This window comes from Pelecanus crispus, chromosome 5 (assembly GCF_030463565.1).
Source record: "Pelecanus crispus isolate bPelCri1 chromosome 5, bPelCri1.pri, whole genome shotgun sequence".
Classification (NCBI taxonomy): Eukaryota; Metazoa; Chordata; class Aves; order Pelecaniformes; family Pelecanidae; genus Pelecanus; species Pelecanus crispus.
The window spans coordinates 54,174,171-54,191,306 of record NC_134647.1 but is presented as its reverse complement, the minus strand read 5'-3'; the positions used below and the strand labels follow the sequence as shown (position 1 = coordinate 54,191,306).

Below are 17,136 nucleotides of genomic sequence, written 5' to 3'. Positions count from 1 at the left end.
CCGTCTTAGAGCCATTAAACTGCAGACTGTGAATCAAAGCTGAAATCTTTGCCTTAGGTATGATGGGGACGACAAAACCGGTTAGGAGTGGAGACGGCAGTGCCGCCTGCTGAGGGTCCCTGTGCGCTGGGGGCACACACGCAGAGCTGCTGGTAGGACCGACCCCCCCTCCGCAACCCCCGCGGCGTGCTGGAAGTCACTGGCGCGGCACAGCCCCCTACAGAGCCCCGCGGATCCCTGTCAAGTCCACCTCGGCGCACGCCCCGTTCCCCAGGAGGCCGAGCACCGCGCCGAGCACCGCCGCTCCGAGCACCGCTCCGCGCCGAGCACCGCCGCGCCGAGCACCGCTCCGCTCCGCTCCGCTCCGCGCCGCCGGCAGCGCGGGGGCGGCCGCCGCGGGGCCCCGCCTGCGGGCGGTGCCGCGGGGGGACCCGGCCCCGGGTGCGGCCCCGCTGCCGCCTTCCACCCGCAGCGTGCTGGGCTGCTCTGCGCCGGGCCTGAGGGTGAGTACGGGGCGGGGAGCCCCTGCTCGCCCCTCCGGGAGCGGGGGCCGGGGCCGGGGGCGCGGGCGGAGCGGAGCGGAGCGAATGCTCCCGGTGCACGCTTATGCTGATTATCCTGATGGTGAGGAAAATAGAGCAAGCGCTGCGACCCTCCCGCCTGGCTTCCCCTTTGTCCCTCCGAGCGCAGGCTCCGGGGGAAAGTGCCTGCGGGTTGAGCAGAGTGCGGCGGGGCCCCGCCTGCACCCCAGCACGTTCAGCTTCCTTAGACAGGGTCTGGCCCCGCAGGGAGCTCTGCCTCTGGAGCCGTCTGCCTGTTCGCCTGGTGACAGGGGACAAAAGGCTCTCCTGGCTTCGGAGCAAGTCTGAGCTTCTGTCCGGTAGCCCGGTCAGAACCCAAGCCTGATCAGCACGAGGAGACTTGATCGGCTTTGCTGACTCATAATAGCTGTAGTGTTAGGGCAAGCTTGGTAAGAACCCTTATTCTGGAGTAAAAGCACCCCTGGGGAGCTCTTCTGCTACAGCTCCCAGTCTGTGCTGTGTCATGCTCCAGAATCTCTTGGTCATGTTTCTCCGGCCTGAAATATTGCTGTGTGGAATTTACAAATTCATGCTTGTGCACCGTGCCGGTGCTTGTCAGCAAAGTCCTTGCAGCAGCGGGCAAAGGTTGCTGAAATGCACAAGGCACCAGAATCCGGAAATGGACGCAAAGCATGCAGCTGGGGAGAGGCTGAAAGTCCTGTGGACTTTGAAGTGCTTCATATGGCTCCAGAATACTAGAGCAAAGGGTCGCAGTACAGTTTTATACCAGTAGCATAAGAGCAGCAGCTTTATAGTGCACCTGGCTGAATGCTTTGCTGTGAATGAATTGTGTTCTTTGCTGCCAAGATAAAACCCCGGATTATAACTTAAACACCGTGAAGATAAAATGCCTGGTCCTTGCTGGCAGGCGGGGTTCTCCACCAACCTTGTAATTTGAAGGGGGAAATGTGACCATCAACCTGCTCTGCTGGGTGGGAATGTGTTGTATTTTCAGTGTCTCATCTGTCAGGCGCTAACCTCTATTATATGTGAGTGCTGCTGACATTTCTTAGTTACTTGAGGTTTTGAATGTTACTGATAATTGTTTACCAAACTTCAAGTGGACAAAGCCAGCTGTTGTCTTCACCTTGCTCCATCAATCATAATCCCTTTGCAAATGAGAAATAAAAGCCCCTGATCCCTGAAGATCCCTTGTGAGGGGTTCTGGCTCTTGCAATAGGAAGGCTGTTTGCGCCAGTTCTGTGATGTGGCTTGTTTTCCCCTGCACTGACAGATTGTGTTGGTGGGACAGTGCAGGAGACACCAAAACCTTGCTAGATTGTGGAGGCACCAGGTGGAGATAGGCATCAGCTGGGGTTTGGTTTGGAGAGGGTATCACCTCAGTGCTGGAGAGAGGTCTCTGCTGTTTTCTGCTGTGCTGCATCATGCAGCGCCGTCTTGGGTCACGCAGACAGAAAACATCTGAGGTTTGGGATTGTGCAAGAGAACCAGTGCCAGATGATTGTGGGGAAGGGCCCTCGTGCTCACTTGCAGCCAGGGAGGGTAGTGGAGCGCTCGGAGTCGAGCACCTCCCAGCAGTGCAGGCTGACGGCAGGTCTGGCAGATGGGGAGCAGGAAAAAGGGAGAAGCATGCAGCACAGCCTTGCTGCGGGGCAGCGTGGTGGAGGCTGCTGTATGTGCCTTCTGCTCTGTGCTTCCGTCTCAGGTCTGCACGAGGAAGCATTAAATGCAAACCAGACAGGCCCTGGTGTCTCCTGGCTCGCAGACTTGCTCGTGCAGACGTTGGTAAATGCCAGCAGCTGCGTGTTGCTGGGGGCTGTTCACTGACTTGTGGCTCTGAGAGGGTTCCTTGAAGCTGCAGGGGTGAGCATTGCTCGTCTTGCCAGTGCCTCTTGCTGGAAAGGTTCAGTTATTATTGCAGTTGTTGCGGTGGTTTTTATTGTTATTTTATGTAAGGATGACCTTAGTGATTCAAACTAACCATTCATGTAGCCCTGCTCCTTTCAGCTCAGGGGATTTCTGAGCCAGTTCTAGTTTGTCTGTATTATAATTCCCAGTTTACCTCTCATTCCCAGAGCTTGCCCAGTTTCCCCTTGAGTTTATGAAAACTGTCTGTGCTCACAACATCCCTCAGCAGGGCATTCCACAGGTCTGTTTCCTCCTGCATGAAAAAACACCTCTTTTGGTTTGTTTTGAATCTGTTTCCTGATTTCACTCGTGGCCCCTAGCTCTGGTGTTGGAAGTGGCCGTGAACAATCAGTTTCTGTCCACCTCTCCAGAGCATCCCTGCAGGCACAGCACTGTGTCAATTGACGTCATGGGACTTAGCCAGCCACAGACAGAGCTGATGGTACCTGCTGTTGGCTGTAGTTCTGCTCTGAGCCAGAGGCCGGACTAGGGCCCTCCAGACACCACCTCCCACCAACACTTCAGCGATTTTAAGGCTCGCTTGCCAGGAACTGAGCAGAGAGCCCTTGGTTTGTGCTGCTTAATACCCAGCAGGCACCAAGAGGTGAAAATTGCCCTGCTCACTCTTTCTCCCTTCCTTCAGCCAGTCCCCATGCTAGGAGGTCTTGGCTCCATGCTCAGCAACTCTTCCACACACAGATATCTGCATGTAGTGAGCTACCACTTCTCCAGTCACACCCCGAAATACTAATGGGCTCTCTTATTCTGACAGCACCAAGATGGCTGTTCTCTCAAAGGAGTACGGCTACGTCATCCTAACAGGGGCTGCCAGCTTCGTCTTGGTCACATACCTCGCGGTGAAAGTGGCCAAGGCCCGCAAGAAGTACAATGTGGAGGTGAGTGCTCAGGCTGAGGGAAGGGAAGGTCGGAGCTGGTCTGCAGGGGATGTTGCAGACAAGCTAGGTGACACCTTGGTTATTTTTGGGTGACCTGCTGACATTTCCTGCCACACCACACAGATGCAGAAGGGATGGAGCTGGTATTCTGGCTCTCTAGACTGGAGCAGACAGCACAACAGAGCTTGAGGTTTGGCAGATCAGGTGCTTGGCATCGAGCTGAGATGGCTGAAAGCACAAGGCTTTGAGCTTGGAAACGCTGATGAACAAGAAACAGCACAGCCCTTTTTCCTGCAAAGGCAGCCAATGCAGCGCTGGGGGCAAAGGGGTTGCAGTGGAACAAAAGTGACAGGAGGGTTTCTCAAGCTCAGAGGGAGCACGTGAGGCCTATCACAAGAAGTATTTCAAAGTGACCTTCCCTCGGCATCCATCAAGGAGCCTGCGAGCCGGGCAGGGCTGTGGGCTGGGTGGGGGCGGCCGGTCCCGTGGTCCTGTCCCTGAGTCAGGGCAATGGCATGCGGAGGCTGCTGTGCCACTTGGCTCTGAGTGCAAACGCTCCTTTGCTCTTTCCCCCGGTCACTCGGGGGAAGTGGCAAGAAGGGGTGGGTGCAAGGACAGCCCCGGGCGTACGCTGCAGGCCCCGGGTGCCTGTTGGGGTGACCCCACTCCTACTGCATGAAGTCAGGATTGTAGCAAACCTGCCCAGTGCGTGCGGTGCACAGAGCACTGGATTTCAGGCTTGCGGAAGCCTCTGCAGCCAAGCGGCAGCTCTGGCTGGCTGCTCAGCTCTGCAGTGTCCTCCCAGCCTGTTCCTGGGTGATGGGCTGCTGCCAGCTCCCCAGAGGAGACACGCGGGCATGTCCTCAGTAACACTGCTTTGCTCTTCCCTCCAGAGGGATGAGATTTAAACAGAGAGGTCACCCAGTACCTGGCTATCTTCTCTTCAAAGCAGGGTCACCTCCGCGGTAGTCAGGTTGCTCAAGGAGTTCATGAAGTGGCCTGAGGCAAGCAGCAAATTTCAACAAAGCAGTTGTGGGCCGTGAGGCAGGAGACAGGCTCTCACTTGCCAATGCAAGTCAGTCTTGCAAGCAGCCATGCAGCTCAGGGCTCCCTGCGGAGAGGTGCTGCAGGGCATGCTCCTCGCTGCTGCAGAACAGGCTCCCAAGCCCAGACTGCACTTGCTCATGTTTTGCTACTGCTTTATTTTTTTGGCAGTATCCAACCATGTACAGCACAGACCCTGAACATGGGCATATATTCAACTGTATCCAGCGTGCACACCAGAACACGTGAGTACCACATACGAATGCAGACCTTGAAAATATGCAGAGCTGTGGAGCAGGGCCTACAGCTAGAGGCTCGCTGCTGCCAAGTGCTTGGGTTCAGGCTCCATGCCTGATGAAAACACACGGCCATGTAATGCTGCATGTAAGACTGTGCTGCCTCCTTATCATGCCTTAAACTATGAGATGGGGCTGTGAAGCAGCCTCCTCTTCCCCAGTGTCTGGCTCTTTGCCTCTATGGATGGATCTTAAGACACTGGAAGTCTTGTTTCCAGAAGAGCCTGTCTAGGGGCTGCTGATCTGTTGTATTGCCCACATCTCCCTGGGGAGAGGCTAATGTGGACCAGGCTGCAACAGCATTATCAGAGGGATGCTGGGAGGAACAACTCCTCCTGGGTTAGGTGGGGGTAAGCAGTATTTAGCAGTGGCTTAGGGCACAAAACAGAAAGAGTGGGTGGGTGGGTGTCCTTGGAGAGAGGCACAGATTCGGGGGGAAGTCCCTAAAAGTCTGTGCATGCTCCATTCCCTCTTTCCTCCATCTGTGGCCACAGCATGGAGCACAGCTCTCCTGAGCATGGAGTCTCGTAACAGTCAAGCCCAACAGAGACTTTGGATGCTCGCAGCTTCTGTGTTTCTGGACTTTCCTCTTTGTAAGGAACTGGAACACAAACACAACCTCCTCACTTTTATTTTCAGATTGGAAGTTTATCCTGCTTTCTTGTTCTTCTTAGCCACCGGTGGAGTCTACCATCCGGTAAGTGACACTACGGTGCAGGTCCGCATGACTGAAGTCTGTTCTTGCTCCCTGACTTACGAGGGTGAGGGGCAGTAGGCCAAGCTAGCCCCTCTGGAGACAGCAGGCTGCTTCACTAGCCACACATCACATTTCACAGCCGTGCCCCTTCTGAAAATGTAGCGGTACAAGGTCTTGTGCAGGAGAATCACAAGTATTTAATAAACTCAATTACTGCTGCTTCAGCTTTAGACCCTTTTCCTTCCCCTAAGGGTGCCTTGTCAGACAAACCAAAGCATTCGCAGCCTCCAGTCCATGGGCAGGAAGGGTCCCTCCAACCTTGCCTGGTTCTTCCAAGCCCTGCAGGGTCCTGCTGGGTTTACAGTAGTGCTGCTCAGCAGCTGGTTGCGTGGAGGACAGGAACCCTTTCTCCCCCTTCTAAGCACACTTTCATGAAGAGTTTATCTGGTAAGAATAGATGGGGAACATGGTGATTTTCCCACTCACTTCCACCACCAAAGGAGGTGTGCGAAGAATCAAAAAAAGCCTGGATTATTTCTAACTGAAAGATGTAGACAACTCATGAGTAGGCAGGCATGTGGGAGAGGCCAAAACTAGTAGCTCTTTCTTTGCCACCAATACACAAATCAGTCATTCTTGAATATTCCTTTTCAAGAGGGAGGGAAGCACCATAGGCAAATCTGGCAAACTGGAGCCCTGTGGCAGCAAGCTCTAAATTAAGAGGCAACGTGGAAGTCTGCAACACCTGCAAGAGGAAACTCTACACCTGCTGGAGGCAGTGGGGTGGGGCTTGGGGCAACAGCTGCCTCCAAGATCCTGGCACACGGTCTAGCTCACTAATTGGACAGTGATGAAATAAGATTCAGCACCTGCTGCCTGTATGACTTAAGCATTTCTTGCTTGGGAAGAGTTGTGCTGCAAAACAGCAAGGCTCTGCAGCACATCACATGCTACCTCCCCACAGGTGTCATGAAAGTGACTCCTCCTATACAAAACTCATCCTAGTACACTGCATCAGTCACCCACCTCCTGCAGGAGGAGTCCCAGTTGTCCTAGCAAGGTCAGGACCCACACTGTAGTTGGTGGTTGCTTCTCTGAAGCAGGGCTGCTGTAACAGCTAAGCACATGCAAGTGGCAAGTCTCCAAGCCTTTTAATGCTTCTCCTTTATCTCTAGCGGACTGCTACAGGGCTTGGCATCACCTGGATCCTTGGGAGAATCCTTTATGCTCATGGCTACTACACAGGAGGTAGGTCTTTATCCTGCAGCACACAGCAGGTTCTTGGAAACTTCAGTCTCCTACGGTGACCTGAGGGCTCTTTCCTCCAGCTCACATTAAAGAGGCAGCATAAAGCTGCCAGGCAGGATGTAAAGAAAAGGGTGCAGGTCCACAGGCTGCTAACTCCATGCTTTTCCTACTGATAGGAAGAGCACTAATCTAATAATAGCACAAACTTGAGGGTAGGTACATGGCCTGAGCTGGTGCCTGCTATTTTGCCTTGAGATTTATCTCCAGTTCCTGCTCCCTCTAATTTTCAGGATGGGCTAGTCTTTCAGTGATGGGCTGCTGAACTGACAAAACATGTCTTTTTTCCAGATCCAAAAAACCGAAGGAGAGGGGCCATTGGTTCAGCTGCACTCATTGGGCTGGTGGGCACAGGCGTGTATTCAGCTTGCCAGCATCTCGGCTGGATCCACCAGGACTAACTGACCATTGTGATGGCTGCCTGGGAAACTAAAGGGATTTTTGTTCTGTTTTCTTTTGGAACATTTCATTTCTGGTTGTTCCCCCCCCCCCCCCCCCCCCCAATTTAATAAAACAAAGTTGTCAATTCTGCATTTTCATTCTAAAATTATAGAGAGCTTTCTTAAGAAGCTTTGCAGAACACTAGAACAACTCTGGTTTTGCAGAACTACAGAAATCTGCCTGTCAGGCAGCCATGTTTTAGCTTTTATGATTTTGGTGACCAAAAAGCCAAAAATCTTGCAATCTGTTTGTTTAACCCATGCAGCAAGAGCCCTGCTCTCCGTCAGACTATATTTCTGCACCCCTCAATGCATGTCACTCTCCAATAAGATGTTCCAGACAGAATTAGAGTTTATTTGATTGCTAAAAAAAGATTTAAGCAGACATTTAAAGTTGTTGCTTCATCATTTTTATAAAGAAGAGTAGGCCTATAGGAAGGAAATCAGATAGGTTTTGCTTAAGATAGGCAGCACTCTATCCTATGCTGGAGCTTGCTACCACTCTAGTTGTGTTCCATACTCTGTGGAGATGATTCTCAGGGCCGTGCCTGTCCCAGACAGCATCAGCTCACCATCCCCACAATATTCTGTCCCACCTTGGAAGTGAGGTACAGATAGAAAAAAAAACAAAGCTTGTGTTTAAAAGAAGGCCAGAGGAGAAAAAACCAATCCTGCCCTTACAGCTTTTATGTAGTCAGAGAATAGACAGAGCCTATAGCTACAGGGTAACAACATATCAAAGAGCTTATTTGCACACTGAGTAGGGTCATACCTGTTAAGAAGCCAAAACTGAAGTTGACTGAGGGTGGAAGGTAATGGGGTTCAAGGCACGCAGCAGGGGGAAGCAGCCTGGGCCGGGCCTCCAGCCACTGACAAGCCTCTGATAACAACTACAAAGCTGCACGTGCTGCTGCTGAAAGCCATATTGCTATCTCCTACTTGGAGGTTCCCATTTTCCACCAGATAGGAGAGCAGCCCCACAGGCTGAGCCCTGTGTGTGCATTTCCCCTTGCAGGAGCAGGTGGCTAAATGCTGCTCCAGCTACGCTCCCCCTCAGGCACTTACAATTTTAGAGCACTTTATTGCTGTGTAAATGACCCACATCTCTGGCTGACAGGCAAGAACTGGGTGATGCTCCCTTGAGCAGACCCCAGAGCCACTAAAACACAGATTCCACATCACCCATCTCCACGCAGACAGTCTTCAGCTGTGAGTAGTACTCCATGGCTGCCCGCCCATTCTCTCTGCCAAATCCTGCAGAGACAAGCCAGAAGTGAGAACACAGCTCCAGGCAGTGCCAGGTACCACTCATACCCCCTGTAACTGGCACATAGTCATACCAGGGAAGGTCAAACAGAGCTCACCTGATGCCTTGTATCCTCCGAAAGGCAGCTCCACAGGGCTGATGTTGTAGTTGTTAATGAAGCACATCCCAGCCTTGAGAGCAGCCACTACCCTGTGAGCCTTCTGGATATCCCTGCAGGAAAAGGGCAATTCAGCTGGATCCCTTCCCATTCATCCCCTCCTCCCCTGCCAGCTAACATCCCGCTAGAGAAAGGCCTGCAGGTTGCAGTGGTTTTTGGAGCCCAACCTGCCCTACTCTGCCTGCTCAAAGGCTGTAGCACCTATTCCCAAGGACACTCAAAAGCTGCATTTGATTTGAGAGGGCAGGACAAGGACACCAGCAAAGCAGACTACGGCAAGCAGCCAACAGCCATCTTCGCACACTTTCAGCAGTGTGGCAGGCTCCCAGTGCATGTCTCCTGGAGATGCAGGAAGGCAGGCAGCAGGCCAAGCGCAGCCTGGAAGGAGTCTGAAGTACAACTGGGCCCACCTAACTCCTCAGGAAAAACTAGGAGATGTGCAGTCATGTACAAAGTTCCCTTTTGGCAATCCCTCGCTCCAGCTCTTCTGGAAGAGGATATCTGTACCCATATGCCAGGCACCGCAAGAGGAGCATCAAGTTGCTGCAGTATTTCCCTTTTCCTCCCCTCCCTAGACCGCTTCCACACCAACCACACTACCCAGTCATACCTGGTGAAGACACCACCTGCCAGGCCAAATTTGGTGTTGTTGGCTCTCTCCACAACCTCCTCCTCTGTGTCAAATGGCAGAATGGACATGACAGGCCCGAAGATCTCTTCCTTCACACATGTCATGTCATCCATGCAGTTCCCTGGAAGCATGGCAGAGCACATGTGCCTCAGAAGGAAGAGTTAGCCTGTGCATTCAGGAACCCACACAGCCTTCAAGACAGCACTCAGCACTGCACAGCCCCCCCCCCCGGCTTGGCTAGCTGAGGAGCAAGTCCTATCCTGCATCTCAAGGCAGCAAACACACTAACTGCACGTGTCCTGTCAGACCCTGCAACAGCAGAGTTTTCTCTGGACGCAGTTCTTGGGTGCTTCAGCTCTCTCTAGTTCACCCATATGAGTGCCTGTCCACACTGCGGACATACACAGAGACAGATTACGCTGAACACAGCTTCGCTAGAAGAAACTCAGCAACATCCACGTAGAAGGCCACAGTACCATGAATAGGAAGGATCATACCTAACACACAGGGTCGCATGTAGTAGCCATTCTTCAGCTTTGGGTCATCTGGCACATACAGGTCTCCACCACACAACACCTCTGCCCCCTGAAAGAGCCAAGCAGAAAGTAGGCAGGAACATCCAGGAGCATCCTGCCCAGCTGCAACAGCTCTGACTGGCCAATACTCCCTGCTGGGTTTATAGTTCTATCAGACAAACCATGCCTGTGCCCTCCCTGGTGCCTCTCCAGGTCAGGACTGCTGACAGAGCATCACTGATAGATCAAGGTCAGGGGCTGAGACCTATCCTAAAAGTCCAAACAATGCTGGTTTGGGGTGCAAGTGCCACAGAAGCCGGTGTAGGTTGGAGGGAAACAACTACAACTAGGAGCAGATTGTCAGCTGGCATCACATTAACTTCCACATCTTCACATGGTGTGAATTCCCTCATTAGTGAGTCAATCAATCCTTCACATACCACCCGGCAGGAAACACCTACCTCCATCAAATGCCCCACTTTAGAGATGGGGATTTGTCCTCTCTTTCCCCATATCTCTCTTCCACATCCATCTTCCTGTTTCCAAATCCTCATCTAGCCCTCCTGGCTTTTACTCACAGTTCCCCTTCTCCAGCCCACCCCCAAGTTGGCTACACCTAGTCATATACCTATCGCTGACATTTAAAACATCTTTACACTTTACAATAAAAGCTGGAGGAAAAAAACCTAAAAAAGCCTGGGTAGATCTTATTGCTCTTACAGAGACTGTTTCCAGCAGCCTGGCCAAATCAAAATTTGGCCTTTGATCCTTAGTAAACTCTGCCTGCAACTAACAAAACTGGAACCCAAATGAGGTAACAGCGAAGCATGCAAGGTATCACCACAACTTATAACCAGCCCAAACATTATGCATTATGCCATTTTACACATTGCCATGCTGGGTATCTCACAACCTCTAAAACTTGGCAACATCAGGATATGAAAAGCTATGTCACCTTCAATGCTGATTCAGAGACATGCACTGGGTCACTTCATCTAGTGACCCAAGACACCTATCAAGTAATTCAACCACAACAAAAAAACGAGCTTAACTGGGAAGGCATGGAGCAGGAAAGCAGCCGCCGGTCTGTTTGTCTAACAAGGAAGAGACATTTCAGGGCTGTCACAAGGCAGCATCACAATCTCACCTGCTCCTTTGCCTGCTTGATAAAGCCCTGGACACGATCCAGGTGGGGCCGATTGATGAGGGCTCCCATCCGTGTGTCTTCCAGAAGCGGGTCTCCAATTTTGATTTTCTGGGTGCGTTTCACCACCTCCTTTGTGAAGGCATCCAGTATCTTCCTCTCCACAAACACCCGTGTGCCGTTACAGCATACCTGGGATACAGGACAGGGTGCTCAGAATAAGAGACACAGCACTCCACAGTCTTTCCCTGCTTGGGTCCTGCTATAGAGGCTCCCAGAAAAGCCCCTCCACAGCTGCTAAAACAGCTATCTTGTCCCTGGGGACAAAGACGACTAGATTATCCTGCTGCTCATGACTGCACTGAACAGTCCATGCTGGACCATGGTGGTACTGTTGCCACCAGGTGGCAAAAATGCATCAAGTCACCAGCAGGAGAGAACTTCAGCAGCCTTTTTAGTTCCCAGAGATGACCCCGGTGAGCCATTTTGTCAGCAGCATTACACAAAACCTGCAGCATGTGTGGAGATCCCAAATTTGGGGCAGACAGAGCCCCATAGGGCTATGGCTCAGCGCACTGGACTGTAAGCTGCTGCCCCTACAGAGGACACCAGCACAGCCTCTTCTGACCTCTGTGCACCAGACTGGAGACCAGGGCACAGGAGCAGCTCCTGAGCTGGGTACCAGGTGCTACAGAGGCTCCACTTCTGGGAAGGACAGGGCATCAGGACATCCCTTACTATGCAAAGTCACAAGCTGGCTCTGCTGCCCAATTCTCAAACCACCCCGCCACATTGGGGAGGACCGCTCCTGCCCCACGGACACAAACCTCGCCCTGTGTGAGGAAGTTGGCCATGAGGGCTCCGTTCACAGCATTCTCCAAGGCACAGTCTGAAAAGATGATAAGGGGGGATTTGCCCCCCAGCTCCAGGGTGACTGGTTTGATCCCTTTAGCTGCCATCTCCATGATCTGAGGGAAACAAGGACAGAAGAGACAAGTGACCCACTGGTTAAATGGGAGGCTGCCAGAGGGAGGTAAGAGACACCCAAGGGGAGGGTTCCTGTGGGGCCCTTCACCAGCAACAGAAACAGCATGAAGGGCAAGCTGGGTTTCCTAGATGTTTTTAGTTCAGACTGGGGACAGTCTCAGTGGGTTTGGGGTTTGGTTTCTTAAAAGTAAAAGCAAGAAAACCTGAGGAGTCATTTGCAGGAAGTCTTGTGCTCAGCGTAAGCCCAGCGGACAGGTGTAACTGCATCTGTGTCACTGCACCCCACAGGTACACACATGTAAGGAGAGTTCAAGGGGCAACATTTCCCCTCTTTCAAAACAGAATTAAGTCTTTTTATGGACTTCTAGTGTTTTGAAGAATAAATTGACGGCGAGAAATTCACAGAAACTAACCTCTTGCTTAAAAACAGCAGGTTGTATGCAGCTAAACCAAACTATTACTGCCAAAAACGCTCACACATTTTCCCAGTGCTGCGCTGTTTTACGTACCCTCCTCCCCACACAGACACCCACTTTAGCAGCTCAGAGATTTCACTGTAACCGGGGCTAAACAAGTGAAGATGACCAAAGGGCTCCTCTGAAAGGACTGAGTGTCCAAGCCCATGCCCAGTGGGCTAACTGCAGCCCCAGTGTCACCCTGTACATGCAAGCTCCTTGCTCAGAGCCAAAAATGCCAACTCACCCCCCATCTTTATAAGCCTCATGCACAGAAGCTCAAGGAGGTATCGACGTCCAGAGCACACCAGGAAGGCTAGCACTAAAGACCCCTTGTATCCCCGACTGAGAAGGTGCCTTTACCTTGATGCCAGTTGGCACACTGCCAGTGAAAGATATTTTGGCCACATCTGGGTGATGACAGAGGAACTGGCCTGTGGCCGCTCCACCCTGCACCACGTTGAAGAGCCCCTTGGGCACACCGGCCTCTGTGAAGATCTCTGCCAACCTCACCACTGAAATGGGGGTGAAGGGAGAGGGCTTGAAGACCATCGCGTTACCTAGGGGAACCCAGACAGAGGCAAGGCGGGGTTAACAGCCAAACTGCTTTAGGGAAAAGAACAACAACCAAACAAACCACCCCACACAAGGAGTTTGTCTCAACAGATCCCAGAAGATCCCCCACAACAGATGAGGAAACAGTTTCAGCTGAACACTGCAACCAGTGAAAGGGAGGAACTGCACCTTCCTGCTGGGAAGGGCTGGGGGAGACAGGGCTGCTGGTCCTGCACTGCAGACATTTCCAGAGACCTTCCTCGTCTGGTACACGCCAAGTAATCAGCCTTTTTCCTGATACACTCCTGCCCTCTTAGCATCTGCCGTGTTCCCACTTCCATTTCCTTTCCCTTCCTGCCAGAGTAACAGCCTGAAGATTCTGCTAATCCTTCAACACCTCCTTCAAAGTAATCTTAGAGTTAATCCCCTGAATCACTCTCCCCCACAGGATCATTTGACTTCAAAGAGAAGCTTGCACAAGCAGAGTGTCTCCCTTACCACAAGCCAAGGCCGGGGCAGACTTCCAGCAGGCAATCTGGAAAGGGTAATTCCAGGCTCCAATCCCAACACACACCCCAAGGGGCTCTCTCCGAGTGTACCCAAAGGATCCCCCAGGAAGCTGGATGTGTTCACCTGCAAAGAAGAAAAACAGCTAGAAGGTAGAGGAGAGCAAAGCCCCTTCCTGTCTTATCAGAGCCTCAGGGGCCAGATCTTGCTTTGATTGGGAACAAGAGACACACAGCTTTTACCCCAGCAAGTTCACAGAAGGTGTGTAAATGCCCACAGAGCATGGCAGCATTAGGTAGAGATCTCTGAAAATCTTTTCAAGATCTTCAGAAAAAGGAGTAGTCCCTCTCTTAGAGAAATCAACAGCAAAGATGGTCTTGTGCTGTGGAAATTACCAGGGAATGCAACTGGCAGGACAGAGAGCAAAGAGCAAACTCTAGTAATGTTCTCACCAGCTAGAGATCCTGCCAGTCCTGCATAATACTCCAGGCACTGCCAGGATATGTCAATGTCCACTCTGGCTTCAAAAATGGACTTCCCATTGTTGATGGTTTCCAAGGTGGCGATTTCTTCCCTCTGCTCCTGTGAGAGGCACAGGACAGTGACAACATGTTAGAGAAGCCTGTAGTAGAACTCCGCAAGGAGACAGCTGCTTCCCAAGCATGCAAGTCCCAAACAAGGCTCTGCCATCAGTAAGCCAGGCTCTGCCGCGAGAAATTGTCATCTCTAAAAGGTACAGTCCCAATTGCTATTTATCCATTTCCCAGTAGCAACTAATCACAGTGGAATGTCAAACAGACAGCCGCTGGAGTTCACTGCTAGTCCAGTCTTGCTTAACATCCCCGCTTATCTAAAAGATGAGCAAACTTGAACTGAGAAGCCGGCTGGTAAACAGTGATTAGAATTCACAGAACTAAACTGGGAAGAACAGCAAACAGCAAGATCAAAATGGAATGAGAGGCCTTAGTGAAGGACGGACAAAGCAACGCAGCTGGGAAGCGTCCTTTAATAGAGCATCTCCCAGGCAGAAATATTACCCTGCTGCGGAAGTCTGACAGAAAGAAAACAGTTTTCTCATAGCATATACAAACTGGGGAAAGAAGGTCTGGTTTCTTACAGATCGGCGTCTCGATGGGGATTAACTTCAATGTCCAAGAACACATTATCTCGCAAAGCAGTTTGTGATAAAGCTAGCTTATTTGTATCCTCTCCCATGTGTATTATCTGGTGTCTGAGATAAAAAACAGTATTCCTACATTTTTTTATTGCTAAAACAAGACATGCTCCAGTCACGTGACAACAGCGTCCGGACAAGCTGAAAATTCAACAATGTGACAGGTACGCAATTCCAGCTTTGAAATCTCGTGCAGTGAAGCTTAATCTTTGCAGCTGCGGAAGGAAGCACGAGCCCTGCAAGATCTCAACAGGATGGCTTCAGTTTTACGTTTTCCAACAGAATTAAGCAGAGAAGGTACACACTGGCCTTGAACAGAGCGATAAGACCAAAGCCGTGCCCAAGGCATCCTACTGTCTCTTCTGGTTTTAACTCCTGCGTTCCTCCTGGAGCTCTGGAAATCCTCCTGGAAGCCCCCAACAGCCACATTAACCCACAAGAAAGCTCAGAAATAGAGCCACCCCTCTCCAAAAGGAGGCGAGCTCCCACAACGTACCCGAATAATTCTGGCGGCCTCCAGCAGCACCCTGCTCCGCTCCATGCCAGACATCTGACTCCATATTTTAAAGGCAGCCTTTGCACTCTGCACAGCCAGATCGACCTCCTTCTCCCCAGAGCAGAGCAGCTTGCTTATCACGCGACCTGAGCACATTTTAAACAGGAAATAAATAAGATGGAAATCTCAGGAAACAGGCACAAAAGAATATGGTTTATCTCGCGTCAAACCCCAAAGACTTCAGTCCAGCCACCTACACCAGGCTACAGAACTCCATGCTGTGGTTCCCAGTGATTTGTAATTGGCTGTAGAAGAGGTGCTGCAATTCAGCTGGTCTGAATTAAAAGGTCTGTCATTCTCCACAGTCGTGTTCTAGTTACTAATTAGCTCCAATTGTTACAAAATTCCTCCATTTCCCACTAGCGTTTGTTATACTTCTACCACCAGCTTCAGGAGTCTGTTAGACATTCCTCAGCATAGTTAAAGACTCTTTTTCTTGAAGTGATTCTGCTGAAACCTAGGTATCGCCAATTAAAAAAAAAAATAAATAAAAATTTAGAAACGTTTCAATCGTGTCTTTTGCCAAGATCAGGCAAAACTCGATTTTTTTTTTCGTTTGACTGAGAGTCAGAGCTGATTTCTGCTGAAAAGTTTGATGACGGACACGCACTGGAGGTGGCAAAACGCAGCCACCAAAACACCAGGGTGTCCAGGACGCCTGCACCGGCGCATCCGATGCGGGCAGCCGGGAGAAGCCGAAGGCACCCGGCCCTTGCAGGCAAATACCAGGGAGGCGACTCCCGGGTACCGGCCCCGCGCCTCAGCGCGGGTTTAACACCCCCCCCCCCCCCCCCCCCAAAACCACCCCAAGCCGGCAGCGGGGCGGTACCTGTGGCCGGCTCATACACCTCCTCCACCTGTCCGCCGTCGGCGGGCTGAACGCGGGCCCCCGCCCGGTAGTTGAGGGGTTGCGGGACGGTAAGGGTGCCGGTGACGCTGCTCATGGCGAGGCTGGGGCGAAAGGCGCAGAGGCGGGGCAGGAGGTTGGGCAACCGCGACAGCACCAGCATCGGCCAGGCCGCCGGGGTGGCAAGCAGTGGGCTGGGGAAAGCCCACGGGAGAGGGGTCTGCTCCCCGTGGGGATAGCGGGACCGCGTCTACCGCGGGGCAGCGGCGCCCGCCCCGCCCCGGCGGGAACCGCCGGGGCGGGGCGGGCGCCGCTGCCCCGCCCCGCCCTCGGGCTCCCCCTGGCGGCTCGGAGGTAGCACCTCCCACCCCACCCCGGGGGACACCGCAGTTGGAAGGGTTTTGGTAAATTGTTAAAAATTGTCGGAGTCGTCGATCCATACAACCAAAAGGTAGAGCTGCAGGAAAGCAGACGCCCGCGGACGTATTTTACTGCGGAGTTTCTGAGAAGTTCCCCTCATGGCTGCGGCCAGGGATGGGATACAAGGCTGCGCTGCGATTTGCGTAAAGGGCAAAAAAAAAAAAAAGAGGAGCGAATGAACTGCAGTAGTTAAGCCGTCTCAAAGATGCGACCACAGTTGCAATTTCTCTTGAGATATACATACAGCTTTCTTTGTGGTCATAAAGTTGTTTTTCATTTTTCATTCCCTTGTGTAGATTCTTAGAATTCAGACCTTTTAGTGGCTGGGGTTAGGAAAGCCGTTCTCCTCAGTTTGTTATAATGATTAACAACCCCCAGGGAACTACTGTATCAAATGACAGCAGAAAGCAAACAGTATAGCAACAGATCAATAATTTTCAGGTAACATTTAGATGTGCAAATGCTTCCCTCCCCAGGTGACAAAGGCGTGGTGTGATGCAACTTGTGCAGATTTGCTGAGAGCAGAGTTTCTGACAGGAGCAGGGAAGGTTAGAGTACTGTGCGTAACCCTTCCGGAGCCATTAAGATGCAGTTTGTCGTTATACTTGATGAGATTTGGCTGTCTTAGTTGGATCCAACAACCATATGCAACCATATCCAACAACCACTTCAACAAAGCTGACCCACGCAGGTAACGGGCTGGGACGTTCCTGGCTTTGCTGTGAGATCAGGCCCTTGAACTAAGAGAGGCTACACAATGGAAACAGGAATTATACAACTCAGGCTGCTCCCT

General features: G+C 51.9%; 2 protein-coding genes across 2 annotated transcripts; one reads left to right on the top strand and one right to left on the bottom strand.

Annotated features, from left to right (window-relative positions):
• The first annotated feature begins 3,229 nt into the window (after positions 1-3,229).
• Positions 3,230-7,126, top strand: MGST3 (microsomal glutathione S-transferase 3). Its single transcript, XM_009485596.2, has 5 exons — positions 3,230-3,346; positions 4,562-4,635; positions 5,326-5,383; positions 6,559-6,631; positions 6,980-7,126. The coding sequence occupies exons 1-5, from the start codon at positions 3,230-3,232 to the stop codon at positions 7,087-7,089; spliced, it is 432 nt and encodes a 143-aa protein (XP_009483871.1). The 3' UTR covers positions 7,090-7,126.
• Positions 7,127-7,847: 721 nt separating this feature from the next.
• Positions 7,848-16,028, bottom strand: ALDH9A1 (aldehyde dehydrogenase 9 family member A1). Its single transcript, XM_075710533.1, has 11 exons — positions 15,906-16,028; positions 15,017-15,162; positions 13,799-13,928; positions 13,338-13,472; positions 12,648-12,844; positions 11,670-11,810; positions 10,846-11,034; positions 9,681-9,768; positions 9,163-9,304; positions 8,493-8,605; positions 7,848-8,382 (listed from the first exon to the last, which is right to left on the bottom strand). The coding sequence occupies exons 1-11, from the start codon at positions 16,018-16,020 to the stop codon at positions 8,288-8,290; spliced, it is 1,491 nt and encodes a 496-aa protein (XP_075566648.1). The 5' UTR covers positions 16,021-16,028; the 3' UTR covers positions 7,848-8,287.
• Between the last annotated feature and the right edge of the window lie 1,108 nt (positions 16,029-17,136).

Bases quoted from the DNA above. Each gene is read 5' to 3' on its own strand.
- MGST3 (XM_009485596.2), top strand. From the start codon at position 3,230: ATGGCTGTTCTCTCAAAGGAGTACGGCTACGTCATCCTAACAGGGGCT. The intron at 4,636-5,325 runs GTGAGTACCACA...TTTTATTTTCAG, and splicing joins CAGCGTGCACACCAGAACAC to ATTGGAAGTTTATCCTGCTT. The intron at 5,384-6,558 runs GTAAGTGACACT...CTTTATCTCTAG, and splicing joins CCGGTGGAGTCTACCATCCG to CGGACTGCTACAGGGCTTGG.
- ALDH9A1 (XM_075710533.1), bottom strand. From the start codon at position 16,020: ATGAGCAGCGTCACCGGCACCCTTACCGTCCCGCAACCCCTCAACTAC. The intron at 13,929-15,016 runs GTACGTTGTGGG...TGCCTCTCACAG, and splicing joins AGGCCGCCAGAATTATTCGG to GAGCAGAGGGAAGAAATCGC. The intron at 9,305-9,680 runs GTATGATCCTTC...CCATGCTTCCAG, and splicing joins CATGCGACCCTGTGTGTTAG to GGAACTGCATGGATGACATG.